The 12,917-nt window shown below is 53.9% G+C and overlaps 2 protein-coding genes across 4 annotated transcripts in view; both read right to left on the reverse strand.

Annotated features, from left to right (window-relative positions):
* The window catches only part of LOC118650109 (1-acylglycerol-3-phosphate O-acyltransferase PNPLA3-like), a 34,111-nt gene extending 21,194 nt beyond the window's left edge, over nt 1-12,917 (reverse strand). The window contains exon 1 of one of the 3 annotated variants that reach the window (XM_036297977.1): nt 11,893-12,917. In XM_036297977.1, coding sequence (XP_036153870.1) covers nt 11,893-12,100 — 208 coding nt within the window. In that variant the 5' untranslated portion in view covers nt 12,101-12,917. The remainder of the gene's footprint in view (nt 1-11,892) is intronic. The other 2 variants (XM_036297979.1, XM_036297978.1) reach the window with 2 other exon arrangements.
* On the reverse strand, nt 2,273-9,719 carry LOC118649720 (1-acylglycerol-3-phosphate O-acyltransferase PNPLA3-like). The gene is made up of 4 exons (XM_036297017.1): nt 9,491-9,719; nt 8,366-8,431; nt 5,829-6,038; nt 2,273-2,437 (listed from the first exon to the last, which is right to left on the reverse strand). Exons 1-4 carry the CDS (start codon nt 9,668-9,670, stop codon nt 2,273-2,275), a joined length of 621 nt encoding a protein of 206 aa, XP_036152910.1. The 5' UTR covers nt 9,671-9,719.

A 12,917-nucleotide genomic window follows, 5' to 3' on the forward strand; every position in this document is an offset into this window, starting at 1 on the left:
CCTCCTCCTGTTTCCCAGGCGCCTGGGCCTGTGGCTCACTGACCACATGTGCAAACCCCAGGCCCATGTCCCCTTCGCTCAGATTCTCCAACCAGCGACCTTTGCCACAGAAACCTTTGCCCGATAGTCACGCAGGTAGAGGGAAGGACAGATTGCACTAGAGATTGATTTTCTGGAGCAATAATTGGGTTGGGACACCATGTCTCTTTACTCCTAAATATCTCGGTGTTTTTCCTACGAACAAGGACTTTGCAAACTTGGAAAGTGTATCACCAGCACAGCGCTATTTAATTGTCAGCTCACACGGAAATTCTGTCACTTGTTCCTTCAGGCCAGGTTCAGGTCAAGGGCCAGGGACTGCACTCAGTTCCATGTCCCTTTAGTCTCCTTTAAACTGCCCTTGTCTTTCTTTCTTTTTTTAAATAAATACTTTTATTGATTTCAAAGAGGGAGGGAGAGGGAGAGATAGAAATATCAATGATGACAGAGAATCACTGATTGGCTACCTCCTGCACGCCCCCCCCCCCCCCCTACTGGGGATCGAGCCTGCAACCTGGGCATGTGCCCTTGATCAGAATTGAACCTGGGACCCTTCAGTCTGCAGGCCAACACTCTATCCACTGAGCCAAACCGGCTAGGGCTAAACTGCCTTTGTCTTTCAAGATCTTAACTTTTTTCAAGTGCCCTGGCCTGGGTGTTAAGTTGGTTAGAGCGCTGGCCCTCACACTGAAGGGTCGTGGATTAGACTCTCGGTCAAGGGCAGGTAGGTAGATTGTGGGTTCGATCCCTGGCCCAAATCAGGGCACTGGCAGGAGGCAACCATCCATGTGTCTCTCTCACATTGATGTTTCTCTCCTGTTCTTGCTCTTTCTCTTTCTCCTTCCCCTCTCCCTTCACCTCTTTCTTAAAATTAATGGAAAAAATATCCTCGGGTGAGGATTAACCAAAAAAGAAAAGAAAAAGAAAGAAAGAAAAGAAAAGGGTACAGGCAGGTTATTTAGTACAATGTCCCTTAACCGTATTTAATCCCTTAAATTATGTTTCCTCATAATTTCACTCAAGTTATGCATCTTCGCCCAGAATTCTACAGAAGTGATGTGCATTGGTTTCCTGTTGCCATTAGAACAAATGACCATACACTGAGTGGCTAAGAAAACCACAGGTTTCCTGGGTCGCAGTGTGGGCGGTCGCAGTCTGCAGTGGGTCTCATTGGGTCACAGTCACAGTGTCCGCGGGGCCGCCTCCTTCTGGAGCCCTTAGGGAGAACCCCCTCCCTGCCTTTTAGAGGCGCCCACAGTCCTTGGCTCGTGGCCCCTTCCTCATCTTCAAAGTCAGCTCTGCGGGATCTTTAGACGGCTTTGCCTCTCTCTCTACGTGTGAGGTAGAAGTACAATTACATGCCCCCACAAGGTAATCGAGAATAACCTCCCTATTTTTAAGATCCTTAATTTAATCACATCTTTGTCAAAAAGATCTTTGACACGTAAGATAACATGTTCCCGGATTCTGAGTGTTAGGATGGGACATCTTGGAGGGTCATTCAGTCTTTCACATGCGTGTCCTCCTTAGGGGATCATACCTGGAGGCAGGTGATGTCAGTCTGTCCCATTATTGTGACTATATAAATGTGATACTTGGTTATGGTTGTATTTGCAAGGTTAACTCCCTGTAACCTATGTTTTACTTTTGTAATTAATAGTCAATGTGAGGGCGATACTCTGAAACCAGGTCAATATCCTGTTCCTGGCCTCTATTGATGATTATTGGCTAACGCCTTTATTACTGAGAATTTTGCAAAGGGATTGTCCATTCTCTACGGTGATCACTTAGCACTTAACATAGGGGAGAGCTTTGCCTTGTCCTCCATGTATTTATTCCTTCATCTCACTTATTGACTCACAGGCTCCTCTGGTGCATGGGGGACGCTCAATCCATTGAGCCTCGCCGGCCGGGCTAGACTCTGATTCCACGAACAATCTGTTATCCAAATGATGTGTTTTGATGTCCACACTGTCCCAGAGTTAGCCAAGCTGGCTCCTGAATCCTTTGGACGAGTCTCCGTCTTTCCTTCAACACTTGCTTTCTGCCGTCCGAGGTTCCAGGCTCACCCTGTGCTTGTCCTGCTCTGCCCCGCAATCAGTCATTCCCCCAGAGTTTTCCCCTGTTTGCGGGGAATGGTGTTTAGAAACCAAGGTCTTGGTGCTGGGTGTGCTCATTCCTTTTGGGCTTCTAGGCCCTGTCAGAGGACAGAGCTTCGGGATATCAATAAAACTCAATAAGAGTAACTGACACACATCAACAGCTGTTTCTCTCTTTGTCCATCTACACCCAGGAGGACGTGGGGAGAGGATGCGTCATCCCTCGAGAACAAACCTGGGAGGTGATGGACAACAGCCACAGGACGTCGGCAGGGATGTCGGAAAGCCACAGCACCAGCCTGCAGGATAAAAGCAGACAGACAGACAGACAGACACACACACACACACAGCGTCAGCAGGAAGATGAGCCAAACGAAGAGAACCAAACAAAAGCTGAACAAAAGGCAGCCAGCTTGACAACAAGGCCCCTTGTGCCACTAAACTGTGGGGCTCATGTCTAATCCCAATCGAATAAATCCTCAGAAGGTGGGTTCGGACAAGCCAACCTAAAAGCCCCAAACTTCGGCCGCTCTTTAGTCAGGAAAGCTCAAGGGGTTTCCATGGGAATCGCAGGAGAAGGCTGGATTTCCCAGATACTGCTTGTCCGAGGCAAAATGCCTGAAGCTTGGAGTGGAGACACCACCCCCTCCACCAGCCCGACTGCATGTGGCCACATGCAAGTCCAGCAGAGGAAGCCTGACCACGGCCTCCACAGACTCCCTGCCCCTGGACCCCAAAGAACCCCACGCCTGGCCTTTTTTTTTTTTTAAGCTGAGTGAAGGCACAGAACTCTTTTTAATTTTTAAAATAGATTTCAGAGAGGAAGGGAGACGGAGAGAGATAGAAACATCAATGATGAAGAAACACATGAGAGCGAAACCAAGATGGCGGCATAGGTAAACACCGGAGTTTGCTGCCTCACACAACCACTTCTAAAATACAACTAAAAGACAGAACGGACATCACCCAGAACCACAGGAAGGCTGGCTGAGTGGAAATTCTACAACTAGAAGGAAAGAGAAAAGCATACCGAGACTCAGAGGAGGTGCGGTGCGGAAGTAAAATACTAAGGTACAGAGGCGCACGTGGAGCAGGCTGGCAGCTGAGGGTGAGGTTGTCTTTTTCAATCCGGAGGGAGTCTCAGGCTCTGAGCTCCAGTTCTGGTCGAGTCTCTGAGGACCTAGACTCATACGGGAGAAGCGGGACTGTCTGGCATCAGTCGGAACTCGAGGGCAGCTTTCTCTCAAAGGTACTTGCAGCAATTGCTGGGACACTGAGAAGCGGGGCCTCTGAAGGCAGGACTGAGAGCAGCCATAACTGCTCGCTCCGCCCACCCTGTTGATCCCCTGGGACCCGCCCCGCCCAAGCCTTGCATGGAGGTGTTTGCTGGATAGCCTTAGTCAGAGGCTAGATTAGCACTTCCCTAGAGCTCCAGGACAGAAGTTCTCCCACTGCAGACACAGCTGATTCTCACAGCCAATTGGCCTGGAGGTCAATCCCTCCCAGTGTTACTTACAACAATCAAGGCTTAACTACAACAAGACTGTGCACAAAAACCACAAGGGGGAGCACCAAGAGTGTCCTCCTCAGGTAATTGGGGAGGCTGAACCACTGGGCCCTAGAGGAAACTTAGCACAGAAAACCACTTTATCAACACGAGGAAGCATAAAAAAATGAGGAGACAAAGAAACAGGACACAAATGACAGAAATGGAGGAAAGCAAACTGCTGGATATAGAGTTCAAAACCTAAAAACTTTTAAGGTTTTTCAAGAACTGTCTAGAAGCCGCCAATAAATTTAGTAAGACCCTCGAAAAGACTGGTGAGACTGCCGATAAATGTAGTGAGACCCTCAAGAAATCTAGTGAGACCCTTGATGTTGTGATAAAGGACCAGCTAGAAATTAAGCATACACTGACTGAAATAAAGAATATTATACAGACTCCCAACAGCAGACCAGAGGATCGCAAGAATCAAGTCAAAGATTTGAAATACGAAGAAGCAAAAAACACCCAACTGGAAAAGCAAAATAAAAAAAGAATCCGAAAATATGAAGTTAGTGTAAGGAGCCTCTGAGACAGCTTCAAGCGTACCAACATCAGAATTATAGGGGTGCCAGAAGATGAGAGAGAGCAAGATATTGAAAACCTATTTGAAGAAATAATGACAGAAAACTTCCCCTAACTGGTGAAAGAAATAGACTTACAATTCCAGGAAGCACAGAGAACCCCAAACAAAAGGAATCCAAAGAGGACCACACCAAGACACATCATAATTAAAATGCCAAGAGCAAAAGACAGAGACTCTTAAAAGCAGCAAGAGAAAGAAACCCAGTTACCTACAAGGGAATACCCATACGACTGTCAGCTGATTTCTCAACAGAAACTTTGCAGGCCAGAAGGGAGTGGCAAGAAATATTCAAAGTGATGAATGCCAAGAACCTGCAACCAAGATTACTTTATCCAGCAAAGCTATCATTCAGAAGTGAAGGTCAGATAAAGACCTTCACAGATAAGAAAAAGCTAAAGGAGTTCATCACCACCAAACCAGCATTATATGAAATGCTGAAAGGTATCCTTTAAGAAGAGGAAGGAGAAGAAAAAGGTAAAGATACAAATTATGAACAACAAATACACATCTATCAACAAGTGAATCTAAAAATCAAGTGAATAAATAATCTGATGAACAGAATGAACTGGTGATTATAATAGAATCAGGGGCATAGAAAGGGACTATTCTTGGGGGGGGGGAGGGGTGTGGGGGATGTGGGAAGAGACTGGACAAAAATCACGCATCTATGAAAGAGGACAGTGGGTGGGGAGTGAGGACGGAGGGTGGGGTGGGAACTGGGTGGAGGGGAGTTATGGGGGGGAAAAAGAGGAACAAATGTAATAATCTAAACAATAAAGATTTAATAAAAAATTAAAAAAAGATTCTCTTTAATTTTTGGCATTTTAATTATGATGTGTCTGGGTCAGGTCCTCTTTGGGTTCCTGCTTGGGACTCTCTGTGCCTCCTGAACGTGTGCAACTTTTTCCTTCACCAGGTTAGGGAAGTTTCCTGCCATTATTTCTTCAAACACGTTTTCTATCCCTTTCTCACTTTCTTCCACTTCTAGCACAACTATTATGCGAACATTGTTACATTTCACATTGTCCTAGAGCTCCCTTAAACTGTCCTCTTATTTTTTAATTGTTTTTCTTTTTGGTTCTCTGATTGAGTGATTTTTTCTACCATCTTCTAATTCACTGATCTCATCCTTGGCTTCCCCTAATCTGCTGTGTATTCCTTCCAATGTGTTCTTTATTAGTGCTATGTCAATCTTTATTTCCAACTGTTCTTTTTTCATATTTACTATATCTTTTCTCATGCTGTTGAGCATCTTTACCATCATTATTCTGAACTCTGTATCAAATGAATTTCTTTTCTCCATTTCATTTATCTCTGCTATTGGAGAATTCTCTTGTTCTTTCATTGGGGGTTGTTTTTTCATCTCTCCATTTAGGGTGCCTGTTTGGGTTTGTGACTGTGTATTCGGTAGATCTGCTTCGCTTTGGGCAGCACAGTTTAAATGTCTCCAAAATCAGAGTGGGGCACCTATTCACTGAGGGGTCTGCTTTGGTTTGTCTGTGTAGTGAACCACACTAGTGGGTCCCCAGGAGCACAGAGCTGAACAAACAGCCCCACTCACCTTGCCATCCGGGGGGAACACCATCTGCCTTATCAGCTGGACGTTCTCTAAGCAGAAGCGGAGACTGATCTTGGACACGTCCATATACAGGAAGTTCGTGGACTTGACCTTAGGACAGATGTCATGCTCCCCAAGGAACGGGGACACGGTGATGGTCGTCTTGTCATCGAAGCAGGGTACAGTGTTAGTAAACCCTCCATCCATGTACCGCTTGTGAGGGAGAGAGAAAACACATTCTGTCAGAGGCTCTGGGCAGGGGATTCTCAGAACCACAGCTGACCCAGGAGAGGACCAGGTTTGGGGAGACTCTTTCAACATTTTCAGCTGGGCAGGCAGGTTTGGTACAAGCGGGACAGTCTGCACCTGTCAAACCAATGCCAGGAGCCCTGCCCCATGTGACATCTGGGTGGGGGGGAGAGGGGGGCAGGCAATCATCTCAGTGGGTGACGGCTGCCCAGGAAGGAGCTGCCCTGGTGCTGCACAGCCCAGCACGCAGCCCAGAGCCTGCAGAGCACACACTCCACTTGGACTCTGCCCATGGAGGGCTCACAATCAGCTGCATGTGCCTACAGAGAGTATTTGCTGATGGAGCTGAACCGTAGCTCTGTCGGCAGCTCTGCCCCAAGCCACGGGCTGGAAGGACAGTCAGTCCCAGAGAGGACTGAAACTGCACCCTGAGAGTGAAGCTCGTGTTAAGGGAGTGGCTGAGTCTTAAGTGTCGTAGTCTTTTTCTTTATTTCTTAAAGTATTACAAAGAGTATTACACATGTCTCCTTCCCCCCGCCTTGACATTCCCCCAGCTTCCCCCACCCCCCAGTGTCTTGTGTCCATTAGTTATTCTCATATGCATGCATATAAGTCCTTCTGTTGATCTCCTACCCCCGCAACCCTCCCCAGGGTTCCCACTGTAGTTTGACAGTTTGCTCAATGCTGCTCTGCCTCTGTATCCATTTCTGTTCATCAGTCTATAATGGTTCTTATTATCCATAAATGAGTGAGTTCATGTGGTATTTTTCTCAGCTTCCCAGGGGCCATCTCAGTCTCACAGGGGACATCCCAGCTTCACAGGGGCCGTCCCAGCCTTACAGGGGCCATCCCAGCCTTACAGGGGCCGTCCCAGCCTCACAGGGGTCGTCTCAGCCTCACAGGGGCCGCCTCAACCTCACCTGGGCCGATTCGACCTCACCAGGGCCATTTCAACCTCACCGGGGCCATTGCAAGCTCACCAGGGCCGTCGCAAGCTCACCGGGGCTGTCCCAGCCTCACCGGGGCCTATTTCAACCTCACCGGGGCTGGTTCAACCTCACCGGAGCCGCCTCAGCCTCACCCGGGCCATCCCAGCCTCTCAGGGGTCGTCCTGGCCCTACTAGGGCCGCCTCAGCCCTCACGGGGGCCGTCTCGGCAACGCGAAGTTTGGCATTCTGTCCTTTGTCGGGCAGCTCCCTGCTGGACAAAATCTCCAGGCGTTCCTGGTGGCTGAATATCTGGTATGCTTGCTTGGATTTCATTTTCTACCAAGTGCACAGACTGCCTGTCTGCCATCTCCCAGCATCCCATGTGAGACTGGATCTGGTGGACCTGCCTGTGCGTTTGCTGGTACAGCGGTTCCACATCGCTGGCCCAGCCGGGTCCGGCTCCGGCTTCCTCCAAACCTGATTCTGCTTCTTGAGTGTGTCCCTTATGTATGCAAGGAATTGAAATCTGCATTCTGCTGGGCTGGGCTGCAAAAGCGCCAGTGGTTCTCTTTGTGCCACTAGCACAGCTTGGGTGGGAATGTAAATTGAGTAGGGCAGGGTCCCGGGGAATCACCAGAGTGAAGCAAGGGGCAATGGCTATCCGCGACTCCTCGCGTCTCTGCTACTCAGCGTCTCGCGTCCCTGAGCACCAGCGAGCAACTCCGCGAGACAGCCACTCTCGCTCTCGGGCCCATTGCAAGGCTGTTCCGCCTCTCCCCGTAGGGGTCTGGGACCTCAGGATCCCGCCCCAAACAAGCTCAGTGGACTCGAGAGTCTGCAGCCCCTTCCGATTGAAAAAAAAAACGCGCATTCAGTTGCAGCCCGCCTGGCACGTGACTCTGTACCTCCGTTCTTAGAGCCTCTGCACAACCTACTCAGTCTCAATGCTCTTCTTTCTTTCCTTCCAGTTGTAGAGCTTCCACTGGGCCAGCTTTCCCATGGTTCTGAATGATAGCTGTTTGTTTTATAGTTGGTAGTCTCGATGCTGTTGTGGGAGGCAGCACGCACACGTCTGTACCTTACGCCACCATCTTGGTTCCTCCAAGTGTCGTATTCTTTAACTAGGCCACGGGACACCTGTACTTAATGCTCAGGTGAGGATGACATGAACCAGCTCACCTTCCAGAAAGCCAGATAATGGGTTCTTGGTGAGGCTGGTTGGGCTGGGGGTGGGTGGGGTGGAGATGCAGCAGCTATGGAATCATTGTCTCAAGGCTGAGCCACAGAAGGCCGTGTTCGGATGCCTGCGCCCGGCATTGTGCAGGCAGGAGCTGTGCAAACACAGTATAAAAGCAGACTTACCACGCCTCTGAAGGTCGGAGGGATTAAGCCACAGAGGTAAGGGATGAAGGAGGTATAGATCAAGACCTGTGAAGATAAAAGGAAGTGAAACCACAGGCAAAGCAGTAGGCCCTTCATTCCCCTAGGCCTCCCTGAGCCTTCTCTCTGTGAGTGAGAAGAGCAGCTGGTCTGAATGTGCTCTTTGCACACAGTAGGCACTTTATTTAAGGGGTTGAATGAAGATGAACCAACCCACACAAGTGTATTTCAGCCCAAGTATATGTCCCTGCTGCCCACGAGAGTCACAATGGCCATCGCAGACCGGACCTGGAGCTGTGGACGCAATGACTGACTGGGAAGGACTGGATCAGACTCAAGCTGCTTGACCCGCTGGCCCTGGACCCCAGCCCGGGATTCTGAGGCAGCAGCTTGGAGGAGGGGCCTCAGACTGCAAGTCTCACAGGCTCCCAGGTGATGCCCACACGGGTCCAGGGACTACAATGGAGTAGCGCCGGCTGGAGAGCATTAAGCAGCACACAACACTGACTCACAGAGAGAAAGGACTCCTGTGGGAGGGACAGGTGCTGGCTAAAGAGAAGAAACTTCCAGAAACAAGGTTCAATGACAGATGGTTGGGGCTGCTGAGATGCAGCTGGCTCTATGGGCCAGGCCGCTCTGCTCTGCAGACCTGTGTGAAGTGAAGTGTCTGTTGATCCCCCATGAAGGCATCGGGCAAATGCACTGGATTGTGACCTTGCAAACAACGTCCTCTGGGCTGGGCCCTGAGGAAGAGGTTCCGCCTCTCGCTGCTTCCCTCAAGCTGTTCTCCTGCAGGAACACGCATCCCGTGCAGGAGGGACACCGAGGGACAGGGCCCTGAGGAGGTGGACAAAGCCACGCCTGCAGGATGCGGAGCCATCCTTTAACACGGAACCTGTGCTGGGCGCCCAGGGTTTCCCAGGCTGTGGCCCAGACCATGGGGGGCACGGCGTGTATGTCACAGGGTGCGGGCAGCAGACAGCGTCCCGGCCGGCCAGGTGCTTGTCCGTGTAAGAAAGGGGGCAGGTGGCCTGCGCCAGCCTCTCCGTGTGACTCCCAGAATGAAACCGCCCCTCACTGCCAGCACCAGACAGGCCCACCGCTTACGTCCACAACGTCGTCTTTGGACTGAAACTCGGACACCAGGACGTTTTCCCAGTCGGACACTCTGGTCAGCGAGATGCACATTTTGCCTGAGATGAACTGGTGGACGTTGTCTGGGAGGAGTCTGTGGAGGGCTTCTCGGAGGGACCTGACTATGTTGAAGGACGGATGGAGGATGCTCATGGTCCGGCTTCTGGCGGACTCGACAAGGTCTGTGAGGAACTTCAGAGTGTGGTCTGTGGGGGAGACAAGCCCACAGGGGGATGGATGTGCCGCCTGGGAGAGGGGCGACTGTGGCAAGACCAGAAACCGGGCAGAGGGAGCTGTGTTCTCACGTGGCTGCAGAGCCCTTACAATGGGGATCGTCCAAACTGAGCTGTAGTCAGAGGATCTCAAAACTTAATGCAAAACAGAATGTAAAATACCTCAACACACACACCCTTATACTGACTAAATGGGAGCAGGGGACTGTTTGGAGATACTGGGATGAATAAGACTAACTTCACTGTGTCTTACTTTTTGCTTCCTGTCTCTGGGAAACGTAAAATGACAGACAGCGCGGCCTGCACTGCTCCTGTTGCACAGCGCGCTCCCGGCCTGGCCTTGGGACCGAGGCTCCAGAGGCCCAGGTGCGCTCTCCTCGCCCCTCCCCCCTCAGAGCCAGAGCTAGGGAGGCCTGACTCCAGGGGGCAGAGAGCACCAGGCCAGCACCAGGGCGGGAAGCCTGTCTGCACCTCCCACCTGCCTCCCCTCTCACTTTCCTCCACCTCCCACCTGCCTCCCCTCTCACCTGCCTCCACCTCCCACCTGCCTCCACCTTCCACCTGCCTCCTCTCACCTGCCTCCCCTCTCACTTTCCTCCACCTCCCACCTGCCTCCTCTCTCACCTGCCTCCACCTTCCACCTGCCTCCACCTTCCACCTGCCTCCCCTCTCACCTGCCTCCACCTCCCACCTGCCTCCACCTCTCACCTGCCTCCACCTCCCACCTGCCTCCCCCTCCCACCTGCCTCCCCTTCACCTGCCTCCCCTCTCACCTGCCTCCACCTCTCACCTGCCTCCCCCTCCCACCTGCCTCCACCTCCCACCTGCCTCCCCTCTCACCTGCCTCTCCATCTCACCTGCCTCCACCTCTCACCTGCCTCCACCTTCCACCTGCCTCCACCATCCACCTGCCTCCACCTCCCACCTGCCTCCACCTCCCACCTGCCTCCCCTCTCACCTGCCTCCACCTCCCACCTGCCTCCCCTCTCACCTGCCTCCACCTCCCACCTGCCTCCCCTCTCACCTGCCTCCACCTCTCACCTGCCTCCCCTCTCACCTGCCTCCACCTCCCACCTGCCTCCCCTCTCACCTGCCTCCACCTCCCACCTGCCTCCACCTCCCATCTGCCTCCCCCTTCCACCTGCCTCCCCCTCCCACCAGCCTCCACCTCCCACTTGCCCCACCTCCCACCTGCACCCACCTCCCACCTGTCTCCACCTCTCACCTACCTCCCCCTCTTAGCAGCCTTCACCTGTCACCTGCCTCCCCTCTCAGCAGCCTTCACCTGTCACCTGCCTCCACCTTTCACCTGCCTCCACCCTGTGCTGCGGGCACAGCCCCAGGCTCGGCCTGTCCCCTGCTATGCAAACCCCTGCACTGCTCTGCACCTCATTGGGGTCCTGGGGTCACAGCCCCAGTTAAACGTTCAACCGCGTGGGTGGCTCCAGGTCACCTTGGGGACAAGGGCTGGCTTTAGCACTGCTATAGCCCGGGGGGTGGGGGGGCGGACTGGCTATGCTGGAGGTCACATCCTGCCCTTTGCTCCCCTCCCCCTGCAGGGAGAAGGCAGCCAGGGTGGCCCCCTAACCCCACCTCCCACTCAGCCCAGGTCCCTCCAATGGCAGGAGGTTGCTCCAATGGCAGGGCTGCCCTCCTGGCAGGAGACTCCTGTCACCAGAGCAAAGGCAGCCCCGCTGGCTGCGTCCCACCCAGCAGCCCTGGTCACAGCCAAGAGGAAGTCCCTGAGGAGCCCAAGGAAACAGGCTGATAAGGGGCATCCTCTTCCTTCTGGGGGCCTTTGGGTGCCAACAGCTCCACACTGCCCCTTGCTCCCAGCTCTGCCCCCTGATGGGGAACCCCAAGCCGAGGAGGCTGCACCCCAGTCCTTTAGGCCAGCTGGGCACCAGCCCACACCCCTCCCTCCCACTGGCTTCCACATGCACAGACGTTAATCCCGACAAAACTTAAAGGACTGTCATTTCCTGCGGCACTGAGTGGGTGTGGAGGGGGTGCATGGTGTGAGGGGTCCAGGGGCCACTCCAGCCCCGAGGAAGGGCCTGAAACACTGGGAAGGAGAGGAGATAGCTCTCCTACCCTCCTGCACACACAAAACATCCCCCCTCTCCCCTCCAACCTCCTCACCTCCAAACCAGCTGCTCTGCCCAGGAGTCCAAGGAGCTGCCCTCCACATGAGCCCCATCCAAGCCCGCCCCCACCCGGCCGCTCCCCAGGGCAGGCGCACAAAGGGCGCAGGAGGAGGGAGGAGAGATGGGAGTTGGTCGTGTCTCCAGCCCCTCAGTTTCCAAACAAAAGTAGGCGCCCACCTTGGGGCCCAGGCCACAGCCCACATCTGGTTGGTGAGACCCAGGGCACATGGACCCTCCCGCGGGCACGCAGCTCAGCAGGAGCCGGCAGAGGACGGGGACCACGGGGACCAGCTCCACCCTCCGCCGCCAGGGTCGCCTTCCCTGGAAGACGCCGCTCAGTCCCGGGAACAGGCTTCCTTCAAGCCCCGGCTCCAGAAGGGGTGAGGAGGGAGGCGCTCGGGATTCCCACGCCCAGAGGAGCCGCTCCCAAGGCGCCCCCTCCCAGACTGGGCCACAGAGCCCCCCGCGCAAGGCGAGAGGACGCAGTGGAGGGGGCACCTGTCTGCAGTGTCGGTGTCCAAACTCGGATCCACTGGGCACCCCGCAACCCTTAGGCGTCGCCCGCAGCCCAGGGGGCGCCCCCTCTTGGCAAGGAGCCCGTGCAGCCCCGGACGTATCAAGGGGAATTCCGGAGAGGAAGGCGAGGCACCGAAGATCATGCGCGCGTCGCGGAGGAGGTGCGGGGCGCGCTCGCTCAGGCAGCGGGTCGCCCCGAGGTGGTAGAAGCCCAGGAAGCCGCAGCCCACGAAAGACACGATCCAGCCACGCTCGGGGTCGCCCAGAGCGGCGGCGGGCCGGGGTCCGGGAGGCCGGGTCTGCGGTGCAGGGTCCGCCATCCTCCCCGCCTTAACCTCACCAATGCTTGCTCTGCGCATGGCCTCCCAGCCACCGCCCAGGTGTTCCCTGCGTGACGTCAGCGCGCCTGGCCCCGCCCTCCAGGGCGGAGTGGAGGAGTTGGCGGGCGGCCCGGTGGTCCAATCTGGGGCAGGTGCCCAACTGTCAGTCATTGCACCTCCTGGA

The sequence above is a fragment of the Myotis myotis genome, unplaced genomic scaffold (genome assembly GCF_014108235.1).
Source record: "Myotis myotis isolate mMyoMyo1 unplaced genomic scaffold, mMyoMyo1.p scaffold_m19_p_3, whole genome shotgun sequence".
Taxonomy (NCBI): Eukaryota; Metazoa; Chordata; class Mammalia; order Chiroptera; family Vespertilionidae; genus Myotis; species Myotis myotis.

What these genes read in the sequence shown, in the direction of transcription:
- LOC118649720 (XM_036297017.1), bottom strand. Translation starts at nt 9,670, where the DNA reads ATGAGCATCCTCCATCCGTCCTTCAACATAGTCAGGTCCCTCCGAGAA. An exon ending in CCAAAGACGACGTTGTGGAC is followed by an intron (nt 8,432 to 9,490) that starts GTAAGCGGTGGG and finishes TTATCTTCACAG; the next exon opens with GTCTTGATCTATACCTCCTT. An exon ending in CTCCGACCTTCAGAGGCGTG is followed by an intron (nt 6,039 to 8,365) that starts GTAAGTCTGCTT and finishes CTCCCTCACAAG; the next exon opens with CGGTACATGGATGGAGGGTT.